Source organism: Delphinus delphis, chromosome 7 (genome assembly GCF_949987515.2).
Source record: "Delphinus delphis chromosome 7, mDelDel1.2, whole genome shotgun sequence".
NCBI classification, from domain to species: Eukaryota; Metazoa; Chordata; class Mammalia; order Artiodactyla; family Delphinidae; genus Delphinus; species Delphinus delphis.
Window position 1 is genome coordinate 46,494,626 of NC_082689.1, and position 26,339 is coordinate 46,520,964.

Consider the following 26,339-nt stretch of genomic DNA (forward strand, 5'->3'; position numbering starts at 1 on the left):
TTTTCTCCATGTCTTTAAAAAAGATTTTTTTTGCACTTGGTCCTTCCCCCATTTGGAATATTCTCTCTCTCTCATCCTCTCTGACAGATGATTAGATCACAATAATATCTCCTTTATTGGTCCAGAGAACAATCCTGACAGTATTAAAGTTATCTCCTAAATCAAAACAAATAAGTTTGAAAAGCTGATCCAATGGAGGGGAAGGAAAAAAAAGACTTCAGTGTTGTAAACATTTTCCCAGGGATTTCAAGGCTATTATCCATCATTATTTGGTAAACAGAGTCAATTAAAGGCATTCACATGTAAAACATTCCTTTACAAAGAGCTCACAGTGACTGCTGCAGTCAAGGGAGAAAACTGGGGAGAAGGAGACAAAAAGGGAAGAAAGAAAAAGACTTCAGACCTTTAACCAAGAGTAATTGTAAACATTTTACGTGTGCTGGAATAATTTATTTGTGCTTTCTTGAAAATGTAATTGCTACATAATTTTTAGGAAAAAGCAAGTTCTATATTTCCATAAAATGTTGTTTTAATTACAAACTATATAGAGCATGGAGGAAGAGAGAATAGAATAAAAATGTTAAAGAAAAAACTGCATTTATAAACCTTTTTCTTCTTGGTTGAGCTATTCTTTAGCTATCACTGGAGTATAATTATTTCAGTCAACTATACAGTGATTAAATTACTTAATTTCTTTTACTAAAATTTCCTTGGTAGCATTTCTGAGATGGGAGGATTTGTATACGAATTACAATAAAATTCAAGATCCGTTCTGGATTATCACAAGGGCAAAAAAAAAAAAAAAAAAAAAAAAGCCAGCTACAGAAGGGAGTTTTTAAATTTTCATTTGTACAGAACAGAGACTCCAGGGAAAGGTTATAGTGAATTCATTCATATATTTCATTTAGTACGTGTTTGGGCTTCCATATCATCCTACCTTTTTAAAAGAAAGATATATAGCATGTAATATAATTTTATGAATATCACATTAGGCATCTTTGAGTTTTATTTCTATCAACAGATTGCCTATTTCTTAATAATGTTTTAAATAAACTTTAAAATATACTGTCATGCTTCTTAAAAGTGTTGCCTTACTCATTTATTAAGGCATTGGGAGGAGGAAAAAAAAAGAAAAAAACTCACTAAAGCTAAAAAATGAAATCCAAAAATGTTTTCTAAATATTTAAATAGATATCAAAATAGCATTATTTTGCAAACTGTAATATTTGTTGCATGTAGATCTGAAACAAATTAGTGAGGAAAATTTTCTTTAGTTTAGCTTTCAATACTTAATGGATTTACATTAATATATATATCTTAGATAAAATAACAATGATATTTCCCCTCAGAACAGTAGAATTAAAGAACAAAAAAGGACCTTAAGAATCTAGTCCAATACCCTTATTTTACAGATTTAAAAACAAAACAATACAAAACTGAGACTACCAAAGGTAAATGGTTTTTTTCAAATTATATAGAGCTTGTTTAGTGACAGAAACCAAGACAACATATAGAGGTGAAAATACTAGTAATCTTACCGCACTATGCACAAGAAGCTTTAGGTCACACTAGAGCCGGCCTTCACTCCTTTTCCGCTGTGATCCCCAGGTTTGGCTAAAATTAGAACGCTGGTATTATTCACACTCAACCTGAAGCTATTCGAATTTTTTAGAATAGCAACATTTTACCTAAATATATGCTTAACGTTAAAGAAAACTTTAATATCAAGCAGCATATATTTATATCTCACTTTATCTCAGCCCTTACCTCATGCCAAAATATTTCTCATTCTTTTATTTCTAAATTTGTTTTTTTTTTTCTCTTAGAATATAAAAGTCAGCACAAATTTCCAGGATTAACAGCAAAAATATACCACTAAATTTTTGAATATGCACTATTTTAGAATTAAAAGAAGCAGTTCATTTGAAAATGTTCACAACTTGCCAATTTTAATCGCCATGATATTATCACCCACTAATTTTTAAAAATTTTCTTCAACCGTCTGAGAGAAAACATTTTTTGGACTAGTTTAAGTGTATTTCTTTATTTGACAAATGGATGAGACAAACCATTTTTAACTAGTCATACACTCTTCCTAAATACACATGAATTTTGCTGAGATCAGTCTTTGTAAATCATTAAAACGATTTTAATTATTATAACTATAGACATATTTTGTGATGAATATTTATTTCATTTGTTCATTCATTAAAAAAACTGGTAAAGGTTACTACACACCAGGCAATGTCCTGGAGACCCAAAGGTTAGTAAGGCAGTACCCTCAAATGCCCTCAAATAGCACTCACATTTGGTGGGAGAAAGTAAAAAACCAGACTGAACTAAGTCTAGTGTGATAATGTGCTGTAAGAGGGTGCAGTCTCTCTGTGGTGGGAACATTAGGGACATAAGGAATTCAGAGAGGGTTTCCTGAGGATGAGAGAGCCAAAGATAAGTCCTGAAAAGACAGTAATTAGATCCTTCATAAAGCATCATTAGCATTATAGGACAAACAGTTCTATTTTTTTCGAGAATTCTGCTCTTATATCTGACTAAAAGATTTTCCAGTTAAGTAGTTAATATGTGTATTTAATGGTGTGGATTCCATCACTCCTTCCCTGTGTAGGAAATAAAATGGGAAATCCTGTCCTTCTGTCTTCCAGTTTTAGCTCTCTCTCTCTCTCTCTCCCTCTCTTATGTAAGAATACACACACACACACACACACACACACACACACACACACACACACACACACACACACACACACACACACACAAAAGGACCAAACCACATCTTTTTCAAAACTTATTAGTTGCTTATTTTAAGTACCAACCACAGTGTTTTAAGCAATGATTACTTTAAGAGACCATAGATATACCCAAACAAACAGACTTATAATGTTAGGTTCCCCAATACGTCCTCTTTTTTTCCTCCTTTTTCTTATCAATTGTACCCACCATTATGCAGAGGTAGAATCCTCCTAAGATTTTCTTCACAATAAAGATATTTAACAGAAAACTTACGTTGAATTGTGAATGGAGTATTCTAAACATCTTCATTAGTTAATGAATTTATTTCCAATTTTTTAAGTACATATAATTTTCATAAAATGGTAAGAGCTAACAAATAATTTTCATAAAAGGTAAGAGCTAAATCAAATAGTTACAAATAATTTTCATAAAACAATGAGCTAAATCAAAATATATGCAATTTTACAGAACAAGAAATTATTTTTGAGCTTCAAAATCTTTTTTTGAGATAAGGTATTGTTTTTATTGTTTCTTTGCCACGAACAAACATATCAACTTTTTCCCTCTTTTCTTTTTCTTTCTTTGGCTGGGGATGGTGGTGAGGTGGGCCAGAATTCAGTTTTAACCATAAGAATGAAGGGATAAAGCCCAGCTACTTACAGCCCCACATTCATACTATTTTATATTAAAAGGCAACATTATGTCTTAAAACACAAAGAGTACTATTTAATTAAGAAATAATAAATTATTAATCTAATTATTTTGTGTTATATATATGTCTGTATTAATTTTAATTGTTTTGGACAACAAAATAAGCTTACCTAAGAACTGCTCCAAGTTTTTTCTTTCTTTCTCCTTCAACTCTTTACGTTTTATATCTTTGCACTATTCTGCCTCCAGCTAAAAACTCCCTGTTTCCAGATAATATATCTGATGTCTTCAGTTTTACTGGTTTTTTTCATCCGGGATTAAGAAAATCAAAAACAATTGATAATGCAGATGTAGAAATCTTCACAGGGTATGTGTTTGTGACAAAGAATAAAAGATTTCACCTCCTTAATAATATTGTCCTGGGGATCTAAAGAAGAGACTGGAACACTGGTGTTTATTACCTTCTTAGTAAAAAGGCCTGATGTCGTGTATGTGTGTATGTGTGTGTGTGTGTGTGTGTGTGTGTGTGTGCGTGTGTGTATATATATATATATATATATATATGTATATGTATATATATGAAATGGTACCTCCTAACAGAGCAAGGGTTAGCAGTGCTATGTATTGAGCAAAGTAGTGTTCATAAGAAAACAAGCAATTTTGGATTTAGAGTCCATTGTCACTCCCCTTTGAACATGGTAAATCCCAGGCCTTTGATGGCCAATAATCTCCTCTTTTACAGAAAGCTGAGGAGGTTGGCATTGTTAAATATTCACATATAATTTTACCCAAAATTGCAAGTCTTGTCACTGAGACCGATTAAGGCAAACCATGGCATTCTCGTCCGCTGCAGGGGAGAATAGAGACCACTACTTTCTGAGTACTTATCACTTCCCAGATAGCAACAGGTGATTATGTGGGTTATTACATTTAACCCCCATAGGTATACTTAAGATAGAAGTGCAATGCCCATCTGAGAACTACAGAAACCCAGGTAAATGTTGCAGGTTAGGTTTCTGCCTACATTCCCAGTTTGTAAATACTACAGCTGGTATCCAAAACCAGAGCCCATTGACGCAAAAACCTGTGCTCTTTGCCCTGCATCTTGCTTTCTACCGTTTTCCTGTCTTTTTTTTTTCCCAATACAAGTCCCCTACTGTTATTTTTAAAAAGTTGTCGTTATCCGTTGCCAAAAGCAGCATACTGTTCAGATAAATGCACTGACTCCTGTCCCAGAAAGCCACATGTGAGTTTTCTAGCCATAGCCCCCATCAAAGTGGCCATGAGGCTGTGTTTATCTTTTATTTACTTTCCTCTTCTTCCCCCTCCTCTCCCTCCTTCTCCTCCTTCTCTTCCTTTTTTTTTTTTTTTTTCTTTTCTGAGATTGCTATTTTGATTGCTGTTTAGAAAGACTTTTGATGGAGAAACACTTCTCTCTGCAAAGATAGACATGCATAACACTACAACCTGAGTTGCAGTTTGATGAACTTGCCCCCAAAATGCTTGGGGTTGTTTTGAAGTGACCAAGACAGATTTCAGGATGTTGTGATTCTTTTCTTTTCCTCCAAAAGAAGAAAAAAAAGAAAGATCAACTTACTGGGTACCTAGGGGACCATTTCATATGACTAATTTATTTTCTTTTAGGTTATTTTAACTCTTACAAAACATTTATTTTCTGTAGTAATTTTTTTCTCTTTATTTGGAGAAAAATCCTACTTCGGTGGACAGATTTTTCACTTGATTTAAAATGGTGACTTTTTTTGGTAAATTGTCTCATCTGTTGTTTCTTCAGGGTATTTTGCATTTTCATGAAAATGCACTGTCTTAAGATTCAGTGAGAGGAGGGGCAGTCAGGTTAGGAAAATGTTTTACTGTTGTTGTTAAGGCCTATTATACCATGTCAAGAGTGACAGGGCATTTTTTTTCTTTAACACATCCTGGTCCAGTTAAGGCTGAGATTCAGAAAAAGTGCTTGCACAACAATTTAGCAGGAAAGAAAGCTATTTTAAAAGTCTTTTGGGAACATGTTTGTGAAACAGGAAAAAACATAAAATTGAGTTGATAATAGCACTCCATAAAGGTTAGACTCGCTGAAAGGGACTTGCCATCTTTTTTTCACAGGGAACGTGTTGTTCTTAAGCAGCAGTTCTCACTTAAGCATGGCTTAATTCAGCAAGGAGCTTCTTCCTGTGTAACTTCTTTTGCAATGGAATATCTATTTTTAAATTACAACCCAGATTTAGTCACAGGACTAAATAATTAAAAATAAGCTGTGTTTGGTATGTGCAAAATTACAGCAGTTGTAGAGTACATCATGGGACTGGGTGCCTGGGAAATGTTTCAAGTCACATATCCAGGTTTCTCCCCATTGATTTCCTAAAGATTCTCAAGTTCCTTCAAGCCTGCCCCTTTACCCTTACTCACACAAACCTTGCTCTTTCATGAACCTATGCCTTTGTGTTTCTAGTTCCTAGTCTCTAGAAAGCTCTACATCTATCCTCTATCAACACACAGTCTTCCTTTTGAAGGAAGGAATTCCTTAAATTCCACCAGTGTTTTTGAAATGTGCTCCAATTCAATTCCATGTACATCTCTTAGAGTACACTGTCTAATCCTTTCCCATTATAGACAGTGTTTCTGGAAAAAATGGCACCTTTTACTGTTCTATTATATTATGATGAGTGTGAACATTTTATTTCAAGGCCCTTCCTTACTAATTTCCAGAACTATCTAGACAAACACTCTCAGGCATTTTCTTCTTCAGAATATCTCATCTGTACTCAGATATTTTCCCACACTTGTTTTCCTCTGTTGTAGACCCTATATTACTGACTGGAAGCCAGATACTCATATTAGAATTGGGGGGATTCATTTAGGTTAATTACACTCAACTGAATTCTAATATCTTCATAGTTTAACCTTTTTAGTATCTCTGACTTTTAAATATTGCTTTCCATCCCCATCATTATTAATCTTAGTTCCAGCCTCCATGATTACAGTATTTTCTTGCCTCACTTACTTAGAAGTCACTGCAGTATTCTAATTCATCTCTGTACAACTGCCCTTGTCACCATCTCTGAATTAACCCTCATACTTTGTAAAATGAAAATCTTGACGTACTGTTCTACTACTTAATTCCCCTACAATTATTATTATTATGATTTTTCTGCAGCTGGGCTAGCAAATATTTTGAATACTTGTCATTCCTTCTTAGGATGATGCCCATGGCAGACATCACTGATGCATCAGTGATGCTCACTGAGCCTAGACTCAACCTCATCACTGCTCAGTGCAGCAATACTGCCTGCCATCAACAGCAAATCAGAGTAGGCATAGAGATGAAAATCTATAGCCTAGAGCGTTAAATCAAAACTCTTCAATATGACAGAAAATATCATCTTTAATTTGCATCCCTGTCTTTCAAGAAAGCCTTATCTCATAAGTACGTGCATCTTTTTAGCACCTGACACTTCCAAATTACTGATTTTTTGAAACTCCACATAAATGTCATATTCTATATGTTTCTCTCTACATGCATGAGCGTGCACACCCACACACACACTTCTCCTATCTAAAATGCATCATTCTATCTGATCAGACACTACAAATATTTATTGACCATCTATAATACTTTATTATCTACATTTGTACATCTTTTTCCCCTACAAGATTTTTTACTATCTCTAAGGTAAAAAATTATAGCATTTCTGGATCCCCAGTATTTAACATAGCTTTTGATATATATATTTCAAACAAATAAATTTTATATTCAAATGAATATACTAAAAAATATTAAGGTGGAATTATGTTTATTGGTTGTGAGAAAAAGAAATCTGTAAAGGAACAAATTTTAGTATTATCAACCTTCTGTTTGATTCTTTATAAAAATAATGAAAAATAGAGTTAATTTTAAATAAAGTGTGCATTTACTTGAGACACACATTCCCTCCCTCTTTCTTCTTTCCCTCCTGCTTTCCTTTTTCTCTATTCTTCTTTCACTTTTCTTTTACCTATTAATAACATCATAAAAGGGAAATATTTGGGATATAAGATTTTTTTCTCGTTGTGCTAGGTTTTTGTTGCGGCACGTGGGCTTCTCTAGTTGTGGCATGGGGGCTTAGTTGCCCCATAGCATGTGGGATCTTAGTTCCCCGACCAGGAATGGAACCCGCATTTTCTGCATTGGAAGGCAGATTCTTAACCACTGGACCATCAGGGAAGTCCTGGGATAGAGGATTTTTAACCAGGGTTTATTTCCAAGAATGAACCAAAGTTCAATAATTTCTCTTCTCTTTCTTGCTAATACTCCTGTGTGCTATTTCTTTGTTGTTATGGTTTGTAATCACACAATTAAAATATGCCTCAAATGAGATAAAAATATCTGCATTTTTGTATACAAATTGTCAGTTTCTACTCCTATCAGAAAATGAAATAATGCTATAGAAATGTAGAGAAAAGAAATTACTGTCAAGAGAAAAGAGATAAACAACTACAAATCCTATTTAAAACTAAGGGAAATTTTCTTAGATATCATTATACTTTTTGCTCAATTGTGTACAATGGTTATTTTAAGTAAACATATTTATTCTTCAAGGGAAATGTAAAATTTTTTTGTATGAGGTGAAAGCAAATTTCAATGCAAATGTACTTTTCCTTACAAATCAAAACAGTACTAAGCATGTAAAATAGGGTTGATTGGGTGTTGTTGAACATGAGATAATGCATCAAATTGAAGGGACAACTTAGTATACATCCATGTAAACTAGGCAGGTTTTTTGGTCAATGTATTTTGGTTTACAACATGAAAATTATTTGTCCCTTGACAAAGAAGAGAGAAATGAGACTAGATGTTCTACTAAATCTAGTGTAAATCTTCCCTTAGATATACACACCTTATTTTGCATTTACTTTTTAAGATATAAATCATATAACATATAGTCCATCGATTTAAAGTGTATAATTCAATGGCTTTAGCATATTCACAGGGTTGTGCCACTATCACCACAATCTAATTTTAGAACATTTCATCACCCTAAAAAGGATCTCCGTACCCATTAGCAATTACTCCCCTTTACCACTCTCCCCCAGCCCAAAGCAACCACTAATACGGTCTCTGTTTTTATAGGTTTACCTGTTCTGGACATTTCATATAAAAGGAATCACATAATATGTGTCTTTTGTGGCTGGGTTCTTTTACTTAGCTTACTGTTGACAAGGTTTATCCATGTTGTAGTATGTATAAGTATTCCTTTCTTTTTATTGACAAAAAATATATCATTTGGGGGATATATCACATTTTGTTTATCCATTCATCAGTTGATAGACATTTGAGTTGTTTCCACTTTTTGGCTATTAAAAATAATACTGCCATGAACATTCAAGTACAAGTGGTGTTTTGGATATATGTTTTCATTTCTCTTAGGTAAATATCTAGAGTAGAATTGCTGGGTTATATGGTAACTCTATGTTTAATATTTTGAAAAACTGTTAAACCACTTTCCAAAGCAGCTGTACCATTTTACATTCCCACCAGCAATGTATAAAAGTTACAATTTCTTCACATCCTTTCCTACTTGTTATTGTCTATCTTTTTCACTACAGCTATCCTGGTGGGTATGAACTCATAACTTATTGTGGTTTTGAATTGCATTTCCCTATGACTAGTGATGTTGAACATTTTTTTCATATGCTTATTGGTGATTCATATATCTCTGTGGAGAAATGTCTGTTCAGATATTTTGCCCATTTTTAATTGGATTGTCTTTTTATTATCTAATAGTAGTAATAGTTCTTTGTATATTCTGAATACAAGTCCTTTACCAAATACGTAATTTGCAAATATTTTCTCCCATTCTGTGAGTTGTCTCATCATTTTCTTGATGGTATCATGTGTAACACGAAAGTTTCTAATTTTGTTGTAGTCCAATTTATCTTTTTTTTTTGGTCACTTGTGCTTTTGGTATCATGTCAAAAAATATTGCCTAACCCAAGGTCACAAAAATTTATTCACTTGTTTTCATGTAAGAGTTGCATTTACTTTTTGAATTAGCTATAAATATCTTATTGCGGGCACATATTAGCTGTGGATTATCCAAGGGCATATATGGTTAAGGCTATTTCAAATTTAGAAAAAAACAATCACATCATAGATATATTGGGTGGAAAAAGTTAGTTTATGAACTCATATTGGCTGGGCTTGGAATATGCTTTGGAAATGAATAATGATGTCCTGCCTTGGTAAAAAAGAAAATAATTTGGAGATATTTAGATTACAAGGTATAAGAGAGATTGAAGTCATCTTATTTTACAGGTCAGGAAACTGGGGGCTGGCAGCGTAACTATCTTAGGCTCGGTAAAGCTAGGCAGAATGCAAAATGGAACCTTCTTAGTAATCTTTCCACTACACTAGCATTTCTCAAATTATTAGTTAGAAACGTGTTGGTTGCAAGAGACAAAACTCCAAATCAATCCTGTTTAGGCATAAAATGTAACTTGATGGTTTTTCCCTGATAACATTAAAAGAAATGTCCCAGGGAGAATTTTGACAGTACAGATTGGATCACATTTTCATGCCTAAATCAACCTAAATCAGAGGATTGTGCTAATCTGACCAGTTTTCAGTCACTTCCTACCTCAGTAGAGCAGCCTCACTTGAACCAGAGGGAACAGATTTTCCAGTGGAAAGAGAGGTTCATTTTTTCAGGGAAAAAAAGAAAGTGTGCCAGACCAACAGTATCAACAGAGTTCCCGTGGTTCCGAAATGCTGAGATATGCTAGTAGGTGGTGTTTAAAAAATTTTTTTTTGAGAAAGATTGAAAACAAATAACAAAAATACCATAACTTTTATGATGGACTATTACGTTAATTCAAATTAAAACTCCAGCAGAATTATATACTTTCTGATTTTATTGTCTGAGGAAGAAAACATGTTTTCGCATAGAACTTGATTCCTGACTTTGTGGAAGGGAAATAGGTATAAAGCTCGTAGTCCAAAGAGCTGGAAAGATGTATTTTGTTTCTATGCTCTTGGGCAAGCAATTCTTTCCATATTAGATCTCCTGGAGGGAGATTGTTCCATCAAGTACAAAGCAATTTTTTTCAGGTTCCCACCTACCTTTTACTAATTAGGCTGATATTTGGCCACTTGCCTCTTTCAAATAAAAAGAAGGTGACCAAAATCACCGGAAATGGCTAATTATGCCCACAATGGGAAAATTATTCCCATGAGTAAGTACTTCAGAGTGTAAAATGAAGTCCTAAATTTAATCACAATATTATCTCTCTTTAATGGTTATTCAACTATTCACCCTGGAATGTTCATTAGATAAGCAAGTAAGCATAGAGTCAATGTTTTTCTTTTTGGTTCCAATACAATGTTAGTAAAGGCTGTTACAGTCAACCTAAAATTAAAGTCAAATTTGAGAGGTTTTATATCTTGTTTTTAATTGGATTAGCATGTTATATTCTTTACAGTGTGACTGATTACAATGTGTACAATTTGCTAGAGTTTTAGTTTATATAAGCTCAGCATTAGGAAATATGCAGTTATTTATTAACTAGATGGATATTATATTTGGAATATACTTGTTATCATTCACTTAACTCAATATTTTCATAACTGATTTAAATGACAATAGAAACAATCATATTATTTCTACAGAAGATAAAAAGTCAAGATGCTTATCATGATCACCTTGAAATATAGGATTAATTTTCACCTATAATGCTATTGAAATTGTAACAAATAACTTAAAACATGTATGAACTTACTTATATTATTAAAAATTTTAATGTGATATAATAATAATAACTAACATTTACTGTGTTCTAAAATGTTTAGGTACATTATCTCATTTTATTTTCACAATAGCCTTTTGGTTTAAAAACTATTTTGCAAATGAGAAAACTATTCTTAATGAAGTTTTTTAACTTGCAAGTGTGAGGCTGAGTTGGGTTTTAAAATCAGGAAATCTTACTCATATTAGTAATCAGTACAACTACTGCCTCTACTTGTAACTGACCTCACACATTGTCCCTCAATTATGCTAATTATAAATATCAGTTGGATATTACTTTATTTCAATAACTTTGGAAAAAGGAAAACTGTATCTTTAGCAATGGGACAATATTTACAATATATGTTTTCTTAGCATTTGGAATTTAATGGTTATTATTAAACTAAGGTGTCATTTCAAAAATAAAATACTTTCTGGAGGTTTTTATGAGAGTTTTTATTGCCTTTTTAAATATTAGATGTGTTTTTATACTAAGTCACTCATAGGATTTTGATAAATTAAATGTAATAATCTTTCTTACTCTTTCATTAATTAACTTGTTGGGTATATTGTTGCATCATTTCTTAACATGTCCTGTAATTTTTGGCACTGTATGATTTTTAAATTTTTACCTAAGTCATTTTCTGTTAAATGAAAAACAGATAAAAACCAATGTAGCTAAATTTCAGAAATTGTTGGTTTCCAGTATTAGGAGCATTAAGGCTATTCCAGTGATGATGGTAATAAGTTTAGCTTGGCCTAGATGAACTGATCAGATTCCATTCTGAGAAGTCTGGCAAGGGGGCTTATGAGGAAGTATGTTTGCTTTTCTAATTTCAATTTTCTGCAGTGCAGAAGAGAGAACTAGCCCTTTTTTTTTTTTTTTTTTTTACAAATGACCTTTCAGAAGTAAGAATGGCTCTTAAAAAGAGGCAGTATATGAAGAGGTGAAATCAAGATGCGATTTTTTTTTTGGCCTAGATACCTTTTCCCTGAATTCCCATGTAACAAAAGAAAGAGCATCTAGCCAAATGGTCCACTTTCCACTGTCTTAGATTCAAACTCAAACTCCTTTTGGGTAATTGGTAGTAGGAGACCTAGAGAAAGTCTTCCTGAGCCAGAAAAAAGTTTCAGGAAAGACTTGGTTTCAAGGATACTTGGGATTTGGGTTACTTTCAACAAAACTGTTCCTATACTAACCATTTTTTTCTTTTTATATAAATTTTGAACCTTTATTCAATATTTAAATTTATCTTATCCTACTCTTTTGTTTTACAAATGAGACACCTGAGAAGGTATGTAACCTGCTCAAGCTCATTGCAAGTGTACTGACTGAGGCCCAGCACTAGCTTCCTTTCTTAAATGTTGTGAAATCATCCTTTTTTAGAACCTCATGAATGACTCTTATGGACTGTGTTTAAAAGTACTGAACGAATCCTCTAAAATCAGTGTAAGATTACCACTATCTAACTTGATAAATATTTTCATTGAGAGCAGAAATCTTAACTTGTGTTCACTTCTGTCTCCGTGCACAACTAAGTGAAAGTAGTTGCTCAAGAAATAGGGTAAGATGACTAATTGAATTTCTAGAAGTACTTCTTAATCTAAACTGCATTTTAAAGTGCTTGCAAGTGAGACAATACATGTGTTTTTGATTTTGGTACCTTAGCAGAATGGCAAGTCTGAGTTGTCAAGCCATTTACTAATATAAGTTAAAAAAAAAAAAAAAATCAAATGTCACAACATTTCTAAGGAAAGGAATTAAAAGAAGAAATTGTGCCAGAAAAAAATTATAAATGTGTCTTATGAATAAAAATAAAATGCAATGCAATGAATGAATGGCCGGTTAAATAAAACAACTGAATAAGCAAAATAGAAATGTATTCTGCACTTTTTAAACCTTAATTATCCAAATAAATGACTCAGTCCTCTAAGTCAGGATGGTGCAGGACAAAGGGGCCCAGATTTAGGGTCAGAGAATCTGAGTTCTTAGCTTTGCGTCAGCCCTAAGCTTCTATGTGACCTTGGCCAAATCACTAAAATATGTATGCTGGTTCATTCAGTTGAGATTAGCATTGTGACAACTGATTGAAATAATATAGTAATAATGATAATAGCAAGAGCTAATGCTTATTGTGTATTTATTATTAGACAAATTCTTTATATCTATTATCCAATTTAACACACTGACAAGATGAGTTATGATAAAAATTCTAGGCAACATTGATTCAGCCACTACTTGTACACCCACTTTCAGGTCAGGAAATAGATTTAGTGAGTTTAAGTGTTGCAAGAGCTTAAGTTTGAAAATATGGCTCTCTGACTCCAGCATACCTCTTCTAACAAGGATGCAGTAGCAAACAAGAAGCTAAAGATCAAGTTGAGTACCCATTTTCTAGTTGGGTAAACCATGCAGAAAAAAAGTTGAATCGATTTTCTCAAAATCACACAGCAATTTAGGAGCAGCTAGAAAGAAATTCTGCTAGCTAACGTGATTGCCTTGCAGTATAATGAATACATAGACAGTCCCCAACTTACAATGGTTTGACTTTATGATAATGTGAAAGCAATACACATTCAGTAGAAACCCTACTTTGAATTTTGATCTTTTCCCAGGCAAGCAATATGTGGTATGACATTCTCTTGTGATGCTGGGCAGTGGCAGCAGCTGCAGCTCCCAGTCAGCCACAAGATCATGAAGGTAAAAAACTGATACACTTACAACCATTTTGTACTCATAAAACCTTCTGTTTTTCATTTTCAGTATAGTATTCAATATGTTACATGAAATATTCAACACTTTATTATAAAATAGTATTTGTGTTAGGTGATTTTGCCCAACTGTAGGCTAATGTAAGTGATCTGAGTATGTTTAAAGTAGGTTAGGCTAAGCTATGGTGTTCAGTAGGTTAGGTATATTAAATGCATTTTTGACTTATGATATTTTCAATTTATGATTTATCAGGAGATAACCCTATCATAAATTGAAAAAGATCTGTATTCTAGAGTTAGGAGGAATGACTGACCAGTTGGGAAGCAGAAAATTACCACTTAGTTTTGATGGGAAAATTAATTTTTGATCAGGTAAGTAGTTGTACCTAGTTTTTTCTCACAGCTGTAAAAAATTGCCACAAATTTAGTGGCTTAAAACAACACACCGTTATTATCTCACAGTTCTATAGGTCAGAAGTCCTATGGGCTTGGCTGGTTTCTCTATCCCAAGTCTCACAAGGCCAAAGTCAAGGTGTTGGCAGAGCTGTGTTTTCTTCTGAAGATCCTGGAGAGAATCTGCTTTTGGACTCATTCAGGTTGTTGGCAAAATTCAGTTCCTTGAGGATGTACAGTTGAGTCCCCATTTGCTTGCTGGCTGTTAGTTTGAGGGCCACCTTCATCTTCTAGAGGCCTATTTCTGGTCCTTGTACATGAGCTCCTGCATGGCACAGCCAGTAATGGTGCATCAACTCCTTATGTTGCCATATCTCTTCTGCTTCCTTTCTTCTGCTGCATCACTCTGACCTTCCTCTTCTACTTTGAAGGGCTGGGTTTAGGCCTACCAGGATAATTCATGAGAATCTAGGATAATCTTCCTATTTTAAAGTCCATAACCTTAAAATTGCAGATTCTGGGGATTAGGTATGGAAATCTTCGGAGGCTCATTATTCTGCCTACCACAGTATTCTTCTGTCTATCCCACTGGTTCTCAAATTTAGCTGTATATTCCTGTATCACCTAGGAAACTTGATAAAATGCTTATACCTGGGCCATAGTCAAGATGAATTGAATCTGAATTTCTTGGACTACAATCCAGGCAATGACTTTTTTAAGGTATCAGAAAATTTTAATATGTTTGAGAGGGTTGAGAACATCCCAGAACACAAGCTTTCTTCAACTTGATTAAATTCATTTTGTAAGTAACCTACTCAAAACATACTTGATATACCCTCTTTATGCCCCCACTTTGCTAGGGTTTGGAGTCACAGAGATTAATATGATGCATGTCCTATTCTTCCTGTGCTCACAATCTAGAGGCACAAACGGTACAAAGGAATAATTACAACAGTACATGAAATGTTTTAAAATAGGATATTTGAATAACTTGCTCTGGAAGTTCTCAGATATTAATTATGCCTGAGAACACTGCAGAATATTTTGCTTGATTTATACTTAATAGTACTTTTAAAATAGTCTGGCTAGTACCTAGGGACAGAGGAATATAAGTGTGTCCAGGTTTCAACATGGCCAAATGATGATGATGTATTTATAATGTGCTTCCCAAAATTTAACAGGCCATGAATTTCCTCAGGTGCTTGCAAAACGTGCAGATTCCAAAGTTCTGAAGGTTCTGATGCAGAGGTTCTGTTGTGGGCCCTAGACATTCTCACGTGTTCAGCAAGTTCTGGTGGTGATTCTGATACAGGTGATCCATTAACCCACACTCTGTGGAATTCTGTTTTATGTTACAACAGTAATTTAGTAACTGTTCATTAAATAATGAAAACCCCAAGCCATATTATAAAAAAGGACTTACAGTTTGATTTTCTTACATCAGTAACAGATCTTCAGGAAAGAGAAGTCTATTTATATTTTAATTTTCTTACTGCTGCATGGATTGAAAGTGTTAGGAACATTCCAGGTCAGGATGGGGGTGGGGAATTAAAACCTTATACTGGAATTTCTTTCTCAAAGACTCTAGTGGAAGTAAAGACAGTAATTTGCAAGAATCATTCTAGCACAAAGATTTACGTTTTGCCAAAAAATAAGCAGTGAGGAGAGAATAACAGGTAACCAGGTCTTGTACTTGGATACTTGTTTTAGTGGCACAATCTGTTCCACATAGTATAAAATGACAGAAAGAAGTTTGCATTTGTCATAGACATGTAGAATATTGAGATTGAAAAGTGCTTTTCCCTTGTTTTGATTCAGGAGAAATATAGCTTGTTTAATATGCCATAAAGGAAGACATGTAACTAGATAGGAAACAGCCTCACTTTGCTCACACAAAGGTTCAGGATACTTAACGGCAAATTAGATATGTGTGGGAAATGCTTCTGTTAGCCAACTTTATAGTGACTGGATAAATAAAAGGAGGAGAGAATATGGCTTAGGGCCTCTGAAAATCCAAGATATTTTGGAAATGAAGGAGTGGAAAACAAAAGTTGGGTTTTTTTTCTTAATCTTGGAGTGAACATACACTTTTAATATTAGGGTTAGGTGACTCAACTAAAAATAAGAATTATTATTAAGAAAAATAAATTAATGGAAAATGTGTATATGTATAATAAAAATCTGAGAAAATAAGAAGCGGGTTTGAAAGGCACTGGATTTATGCTTTTATGTTCTGGTAAATTAGTATTGATTAAGTCACACTAATCTATTATGTTTATGTAGAATAAAACATGTTTTTACACTGAAGTAAGCCAAGAAGATTGGTTAAACTTTGTGGACTTGGAAATGTAGAACTGTTTAAAAAAAGGTAGAACTGTCTTGGGCTGCAGATCTACTGAAATTTTAAGAAATGAACCCAGAATGATGCTACATAAAGCCTTGAGTGACTAGGAAGCTATATTTCAAAAGTTAGTTGAGGTCTCAAGTCAAAGTTCTTTCTGTGATGAAATCAATCATTTTAATTTTATTTTGGTGATTCTTTGGTCAAGAAGCTTGTAGACTATTTATAAGCTATTTTTTATTCTATGTGTACAGTAAAGAAAGTTATTTTGTTTCTAGTAGTAGAACCAAATCTTCCACTTTAATTTTGAGGTGTGATAATGAAATGGTATTTATAGGATCCATGAGGCTAGCAGAAACAGAAAATGCCAGTAACTACTACTAGTACCACTGTGATTACAGATTCACTTAAGTTTAAATTAGAGCTTTCTCAGTTTTGAAGAAGTGCTTTTCCCATGAAACAAACCTAAGTTCACTTGGAAAAATCCACTACCAGATTTAGTCATTTAACTTGACCTCCTTTAATTATGTACTTGATCTCTCCTCCAAATTGAATGGGAGCTACTATGTATTTCACCAGGCAACATGCAACTCAGTTGTCAGTAAATGGTTTAACTAGAACTGAGAAATTTACAATAATTTACTTAACAGCTTAGGTCAATTGATATCAAGTGAACTTCAGCAAAGATAAATTTGGAATAAGCTAAACATAGAAGAGAGAACCACTTGCTGAATGAACATATGAGAGGCTGTATACAAAGAACCAATAAGCTAAACCTAGGAGTACAAGTAAACATACTTCTCCTAGTAATAATCATGCCATTACACCTACCAATATGAGGCTCAATCTAAACTGACCTTCATATGTATCTGCAATGGCATTATCTATATGCCCAGTCATGATCTCTCCATTATTGGCCTAGGGAGCTCTTGGTGAAAGAGGTGATTCTTCCATAACTACCACTCGCCATATGTGTCTGCTGGTAGGGAAATTTAATGAGTCCTTCGTAGAGTAGATGCCTCAAGCGAATTGTATCACCACATGAAATGGACATTGCTAGATCTAATGAAGAGTACAGGTGTCCACCACGTTTTTGAAAGACTGGCACCCAAACTTGCTGCTGCATCCTTGATAAAATCAGAGATCATGAACCTGCCCCCTTGGTTAGGAGTGCTACAAGTTTACACAGTGCAGAATACAATCTTGTCCCTAGTAGCCCATTTTCCAAATCGCTAGGGAATAGGGTAAAGAGAGAAAGCTGTAAAAGTGGAATTACTTGCACTGATCAATATTTTGTGAGTTGAATAAAGTCCTCTTAATTATTGGTGCCAGGATGATCTATTGCATGCTAAGAGATATTTCACTAAGATACTTTTTGGAATTCTGATTTTGAAACCCATTAGATAAGCAACAAAAATAACTGCTATTGTTACATGAACTGTTTTTCAAATATGTTGGATATAGGAAAACTTCAAACATGTTTTTTAAGGCACTTTTTCCTTCAATTTTTGAGCCCATGTACACATGGAAGGTAATTTAGTCTTGACTCATGTAAATCATCAAAGCATTGCTTCATAAAAACCTATCTGATTTCCAAATAAAACAATATCAATATTTCTTTACATTCCTGTTTGTAAATCTGTGTGTTTTATATGTATTTAATACAGAAAAATGTGGACGACTAATGTTTTAAATTTGGCTTAAGCTTTATGACTTCCAAAGACAGTACAGTAAACTACTGCTTATTCAATATCCAAACGACCACAGGACTCAAAAACTGAATAAAGGACTTTATTCTGTAGGAAAGTAAACATGCTGATATAAGAACTTTTTTCCCCAATTTTCAGTGTCAGTATAGATTCAAACACTACTTGAAGTCTTAGAAGAAATGACAGTTCACTAATAGTTATGATTAGTATTCCTGATTGTAAGCTTAAAATCCTAAAGTACTTTATTGTTTCATTTGTTTATTTATTTATTCATTGATTTATACAGCAAATGTAAATTAACTGCCAGAGACAAAGGATACAAAGATCAATCAGATATGGTTTCTGCCTGTGAGACACCACACAAGCTAGGGAAATAGATATACTAAGATTAACACATTCCAATAAATATTACATAAAATTATTCAAAGGAAGTTTAAAATACAGTTTAATTTAAAAGTCCTTTTATCATACTCTAGTTCTTTGAAATTTACTTAAGTAAAAGATTCAGTTAATTGCTAGTGTTTTGACCATCCTGGATAAATGAAAATTGACATTAAGTTTTTCCATATAATGGAAAACAACAAATATTTGTGACAAAACTCAAATATATTGTAAGCCAAACAGATTTTTAAAAATTGGAATAGCTTAATAAAAATATCATTTTTCTAGTGGCATTTTCTTTGAAATTTTAAATTTATTATGGAAATGATTTTGGCTCATTGAAATAATATTAAATTATTATATCAATATTTCAGGTCATGACCCTGGATTTAAGAAATTTTTCAAGACAGTTTTGAGTATAATCCAAGAGAAAATGTGATTTGAGTCTGGAGACAATTGTGAATGTAAGTATTGGAAAATTAGATTTTTCTCATTGTTCCATGCAATAAAAACTAAAATATTAACTCATTAATTTTTGAATTGCAAAAACTTTGATTCATTGTTTTCTCTCTATTACAACACGATTTTTTACATCTAAAATTAATGGAATTCTTCCTATTTTTTTTTTTTTCTGGGTTGTATTTTTTAAAGATCAGCTAATAATAAAAGTCCAGTGTAGCTGATTGAAGAGAAAACATTATTTGGAAGATTGCTACAATAAAAAGAAAAGTTTCTTCTAGGTAAGTCATTGATGAGGGCAAGCAATGGCATAGATTCTGTGTGCTAGTTAATGGCATGCTCTCATTGCATGTGATAATGCAAATGCTAAGTAAAATGAAGAAAAGTTTTTTATAATTCTTATTCTAACATTTGCCCTATAATAAAAATCATGACATGTTTCCTAACAAAATCAAATCTAAGTTCATAGTCCACTGGCAAATATCTATTGATTAGATTTTTATCTCCTTTGAAAAATATTTTTTACTCATTCAGTTAAATAAATACTATATTTTATGACTAAACCATGGTCATTTATATTTCATAAAAATACTGCCAGAGTATGTTGATCATGGAACTTAGAGGGAGTAAGCATTATACACGTTACTCCTGCAATGTTTGTCTCTTAGAATTAAGAAGTTAGCAGAGAACTGTATCTATCATTAGAAATACTCAACAGAAATACTTTTATTTGGTATTTCCCATCTCCTGTAAACTTATTTTAATAATATAGATGACTTAGGGAATCTTTTACTTTTGATTAAAAACTTGAATGCTGAAGTGAAGAATAATTTCTATTAAATCATAAGGCCATTTTTATGACTTATGGATGTTAACTCTCAAGAAATTGGCCCAAATACAAATTTTTCCCTTAAACTGTTGAAGAGTCATAAAATTAAAAATAATATTAATACTTATCGGAAATAAAGGTAAGCTTTATAGTAAAATATGCTATCAAAATTTGTGCTTTTATGTTCTCGTGAAACTCTTTACTTTGTACTTTTTATCCCAACTTTGGTAAAGGTAAAGAAAGTGAGATGTTTTCTAATTACTTAAAAATATATCTGTAAGAGGCTTTCCTGCTTGTAAGGCTAATTAAGTTAAATTAAAATGTATTTAATTAAGCTCTTTAGTACTTTAAGCCATGATGCTCTTAACATCTGTAATATGTAAGACTATTAATCCAATCCTTAAAGCAAAATTATTGTGTAGTTTTAACATTTTTTCCATTGAGAGCCATCTATGTTTATTTCATAAATATTGCTAAATTATATTTCTTTTATTTTCTATTGCAGTTTGATTTATATTATATAACATATTTCATCTTGGCTTTAATGATGGAGAAAAAGAGTGTCCTGTATTTTCTGTTTCTCTTGCCTTTTCTTATGGTAAGCATAAATTTCTCTAATGTATCTCCCTATCTATGATTATTTCTGTTTTAACTTCCAACATACCCATAATTGATAAAGGCTAATAACACAAAAATACATGTAGTTATTGGATGCATAAATTAAGTACATTTTTATATCTAATCAACACAGCAATCATTTGTTTCCCTTCAGTGTACCTTTTTAGGCTTTTAGTCCTGTAGCAGGCACAACAGTATGATAGTGCAGTGTGGGTGGAGGGATGATGAACACAAATGTGCGGACGCCAGAGAAAAGCCATTACCAGAGTTCGAAAGAAAAATGGAATGGCTCTATGGTACAGTCGTACATAATAGATGAAATATTTTCAATCAGACCTGCTGATTCTGAGTTATATCTATTAAAAAAGCAATTCCAACCTGTTGATTTTTCTCCCATTCTGCCAACTGATTGACCTGTATTGATTGAAAAGCACTTCGGAATCATGCACTATGTTTTAAATTAATTTCCTTACCCATTCACTCAAATAATTATTAAGTGCCCATTTTCTGACAGGCATGGATGCTAAGTTTGAGGCAGATGTGTATGTGAGTATGTGCATTCCTGCATGCCTCTGCATGTATATGCAGGGGACGTGGGGCTGGAGGTGGAGGGTAGACTAAGGATGACTAAAAAGCAATTGATGTACTCGAGGGGTCATAGGTCATAGACATTTAATTTTATTTTTATTTACAGAAATTTTTGTTCCTATTTTTCCCTGTTTCACATTAAAACAGTGACTATACTCTTATTATATGTTGAGAAACTCAGAGACATAATCTCACCTAATTCTGTGCCAGCAAATAATTTTCTTGTGGTGTTTCCAAGTAAACCCCACAAAGATTCAAACAAAGAAACTCAAGAAAAATATAGAAAACCTAAATGGGAAAAAAGCACAACTACTCTCCTGTCATCCTTTGTATTTAAAAACATTCTCAAGTCTAGGAGCAGTCCAAATTCTGCACTTCTTAGATGTTATCTTAAGTAAACAGACTGAAATTCAAGAAACAGGATTCCTGTTTCTTCAGCTCCCACCCTCCATTGAGCATGCCAATGAGCTGCACAGGCCAAAGTTGGTTCCCTGTAGGTAGTTCTGTAACAGACTACCAATCTGATTATTGTAATTTAAGGAATTGTGACCGTTTCTCTTGAATTCATTCAGACAATGTGCAAACTTGAGTTTTTAAGTAACAATAAAAATGATATTGATTTTATGCAATTCTATAAACTGAGAACAGGAGGAAAGAATTTTTTCTTGATGTTATAAATTTCCATTTATTACTTGTGCAGCACAACAGCTGCATAAATCTTTATTAAGAGATTAAAGCCAATCAAAGAATAAAAAAGTTAATATTAAATGGTGGTGAGGTGATGGTGAAACTTGAGTGGTGCCACATACTGAGGGACTTTTACTATTTATTTTAAATTTAAATTAAATTCAACTTCCTGCTAGAGAATAGAAAATCAAAAATAAGGAAACAAAATAGGAATAGAAAGATAACTGTTTATGGAAAATAATTAATAGGAATTATGCAAAAGCAAAGAAGAAATAAGGTTGAAGAAAGGTTTATACAGGCTTCATGCTACAAAACAGGAAAAAAAGTCATGTAGAAATTCAAGTATAAGTGAAGCTTAAAATAAAGCTACTGAAGTGGAAGAATATAAATATATACCTTGCCTAAAACCTTTATTGATGTGCATACAATAAAAATTCTGTTTACCAACATCATAAATGAACTTGTCATTATTTTGATTATCAAAATGTAATTATAAAAATGGCAACAATTTTAAGCATTTACCATGTGCTAGACACTTCCCCTCTGTTATCTTGATACTATTTTATCCCATTTACAATAAGAAAGCAGAAGTTTTGGTAGTGGTAGAGGGGGTGGCTAAATATTTTGTCTATTAAATATTAAATATTTTAAACTCCCAGTTAAATATTTTGACTCCCAGGTCAAAAAATAGAGGTGAATTTTGAATACAGCTGTCTGCATTCCAGATACATGGCCTGGAGCTGGCTCCCACAGTCTTCTGAGAGGGAACTGTGGACTATGCTGCTCACTGGGGCCATTGGCAACTCTTGGTGGTGGTTTGAAATTGGACATAGTAGGGATATTTACACCATGGAAATTGGCAAACACTACAAATCAGGAATTTCCCCCCAGAGCCTGATGACCCTGCAGTACATCACTGCACTTACTGTTTTTCAATGTGACAGACTGCTTCTCACAGACATTCTCACAATTCTGAAGTTTTATTTTTCTTTAATCCCTTAGATTCTTGTCATAGCAGAATCAGAAGAGAACCCTGGTGACTTAATTCAGTTGGGTGTTACTAGAAATAAAATCATGACGGCTCAATATGAATGTTACCAAAAAATTATGCAAGACCCTGTTCAACAAACAGAAGGTAAACATGACTAATTTTAAATGCATTTAAAATATTTTTGAAAGAAAACTACCTCATTACATTATTATGGGTCCCTTAGGTCCATTCTTAAAAACGGGTTAATTGCTAGTTTTTCTGGTATATGTGCAGTTTTAATTATTTACTTACGAAGAACATTTTACGATGCAATTATCTTGCCTCTTTTTAAAAATTCTAATAAAAATATGTGTGACAGGGATATTTTTAGTAACTTTTTTATGGTATAAAGATATTTAAAATATCAAATAAGTATGTGTCTTGGATTAAATCAGTGACAGTTGATCTTCAGTTTATGTGATTTGTATGTCTTTTTTTTCAAAAGCTCCTTGATAATAGCTTAATAAAATGACAAATAATTTTTTTTTTTGCACATAACATACTTTGTGTGATACATTTGGTAGCAAAGCTAATGAAATCCAAGAGCTTCTGTTTCCATTAAGATATTTTTAAGGTATTTTTGAAACATTTATTGAGGGCCTACTAAGTGCCGTATATATGCTTCAATTATGAGAAGGACAAGTAGAGTTGCCAAATTTAGCAAAAGCAAAAACAAGTCCTGTATTTTACCTGGCAACCCTAAAGGCAGAGTTATGTTCAAAATGTAAAATGCAACACTCATAGTGAAACAAAGCAAAATGTGAAGACTTTAGATATTTTAAAATCTTTAAACCATCAGTGGAAACAAAGAATTTAACTTTGGGGGAAAATATTTGATAGTATAAAATACAATGTTTGTTATATACATGAAATGTTAAAAGTAGGTTATTATTAGTATTTGTAACTGTCAAAATGAACTTGCTTGTGAGAAAGAGAAAAAAAGCAATTTTTCCACATTGGGCAACTCTTGAAACCTTAATCTAACTGAACAATACAATTTGTTCATCTTCAGAGAAGTAGTTAGCTATATCTGCCCAAATATTTTTATTACAATATATATTCAGTTAAAACATGTCTTTAAAATATGCCAGACAATGACAAACTATCTGATATTAGCTCAATAGGGATTGAATTATCAAGTAATTAAAATTTGTATACAAATTCTTTGTTAACTGATCTGGCTTCTCACTTTATTCCATTAAAATCTAAGTGTTGGGCTTCTCTGGTGGCGCAGTGGTTGAGAGTCCGCCTGCCGATGCAGGGGACACGGGTTTGTGCCCCGGTCCAGGAAGATCCCACATGCCGCGGAGCGGCTAGGCCTGTGAGCCATGGCCGCTGGGCCTGCGCGTCCGGAGCCTGTGCTCCACAACGGGAGAGGCCACAACAGTGAGAGGTCCGCGTACCGCAAAAAAAAACAAAACAACTAAGTGTTATTAGTTTAAAATTATTGAATTAACACCTTCCAAATCATCTAGATATGTGTGAAAGCTAGCTTCAAATCTAATTGTTTAACAATAGGAATATATTTATGAGGGTTTTATAATAAAATAATTTTGTGATAAAATAAGTTCAAGATCACTGCAAAATAAATCTTCCTCTTGGAGAGGCATAATACACTTTGTAATTTTAAATACTCTAGAAAATCTTGTTATAAAGAAATGTTTATTTTAACTTTGTGTTCTCCAAATCTATTTGATTACATAATTTTTTAATGGAATACCTACTCATGTCTCACTCAAATGCCATACAACACAGTTGGAAAAATTCTAGACCTGGCAATCTATCATGCAGCCAGTGTTGTGGAATCTTTTGGAGCAGTATAAGGACTTGTTTGTGAGGCTTTCTAAAATGGTATCAGGAAATTTTTCTCTGATAGGCCACAAAATGCACTTTATTTAGTAATATGTGGATGCAAGCTATTTATATGAGTTTGAAAATCTCAGGAGGGAAAACAGACTATCTGAGGCTTTTTTTTTTTAACTAGAATTATTTAGATTTTCAGGCCAATAGAACTTTTTCTATTTCTGTGAAGCCTAGATTGATTCTGAGATTGCTGTACAAATCTGTTAATAATAATAAACATCTCATGCAACATTCAAGTTTCTATCTATGTGTGCTTACCTAACAAGGCGGAAAATTACTCTCTTTGATTACAGACTTATAACTTTGGAACATTTTGGTCATTTTATTTCTCTATGTCTTTAAAAAACTTTACATTTTTTCATGTAAGAGGTTCTTTCTCTTAATGTTGGTAAGAAAAGAATGAGAGATTAAACACTCTACTTCATTTGAAAAGAAAAGGAAGGAAAGTAAGAGCTAGAATTTGGTGGAGGGACCTAAATAAGTATGTGTCAGGGTTAATGTGGTGAAACAGGAAATATTGGAATGTTCATCCGTTCACTTCAGAAAATACTATAACTTGCCCTAAGAATACAGTTTCTAAAATAAAACATATTTTCAATTTCCCATAGTTTTTGAATTTCAAGCATAGGGGCACTAATTAACCACTACTTTATGGTTAAGAAAACCAGCAAAGATCATGTGATTTATTAAATAAATAGCTACCTTTGAGAATTAGAATTAAAGCTAAACCTCATATTTTTTTAGATATTTCTAAATTTAATTTAACAATTAGTTATTCTAATAATTACTTTGTGAATAATCCAAGTAATTGTTATAAAGATTTTATATGATGCCTTCATTTTCAGTAGACAGTCTTTACTCCATGTCAGTGTGAGTCTACCATTATTTATGTCTTTCTATATAACTAGAGAGAGTTAGTAAGCCCTAATTTCTACTCTCCCCTTAAGGCATTTATTGCAACAGAACCTGGGATGGATGGCTGTGCTGGAATGATGTTGCTGCCGGAACAGAATCAATGCAGCACTGCCCAGATTACTTTCAGGACTTTGATCCTTCAGGTAAAAGCAGAAATTTATATACAAATATCCTTGACATCTATTTAATAAACCCTAGGTTAACTAAATTAGTTTCCTTTTTTCCTTTTTAATTTTAAAGAAAAAGTTACAAAAATCTGTGATCAAGATGGAAACTGGTTTAGACATCCAGCAAGCAACAGAACGTGGACAAATTATACCCAATGTAATGTTAACACACATGAGAAAGTGAAGGTAAGTAATAATTATAAATTCAGATTTAATTTACACTATTTTAAAAGTTAGTTGCCGATACAATATTGGAGAAAATTTAGCTAGTGTTCATTCCATTGTAAAGCCTTTTCATCATAAAAACAATGAACAAAAATATCTTTGTAGAAATAATTATTGATTTGGTCATTACACCGAGGAAGCAATCCTGCTAGGTAATTCAGTGTCTCAGTATTGGAGTTCAGAATTTTCCAAATTAAACATACTTTAAAAATGTAAGAAAAAAGAAAATTTTCATCTGTGGTGGAATT

General features: G+C 33.0%; 1 protein-coding gene across 5 annotated transcripts in view; it reads left to right on the forward strand.

Annotated features, from left to right (window-relative positions):
* Positions 1-26,339, forward strand: part of CALCRL (calcitonin receptor like receptor) — a 104,854-nt gene that overhangs the window by 41,082 nt on the left and 37,433 nt on the right. For 2 of the 5 annotated variants that reach the window (XM_060016460.1, XM_060016458.1), the window contains 6 exons: positions 19,085-19,174; positions 19,362-19,450; positions 20,504-20,596; positions 22,894-23,026; positions 25,732-25,842; positions 25,940-26,052. In XM_060016460.1, coding sequence (XP_059872443.1) covers positions 20,543-20,596; positions 22,894-23,026; positions 25,732-25,842; positions 25,940-26,052 — 411 coding nt within the window. In that variant the 5' untranslated portion in view covers positions 19,085-19,174; positions 19,362-19,450; positions 20,504-20,542. Of the gene's footprint in view, positions 1-15,468; positions 15,592-19,084; positions 19,175-19,361; positions 19,451-20,503; positions 20,597-22,893; positions 23,027-25,731; positions 25,843-25,939; positions 26,053-26,339 lie in introns of those variants that run through there. The other 3 variants (XM_060016462.1, XM_060016463.1, XM_060016459.1) reach the window with 3 other exon arrangements.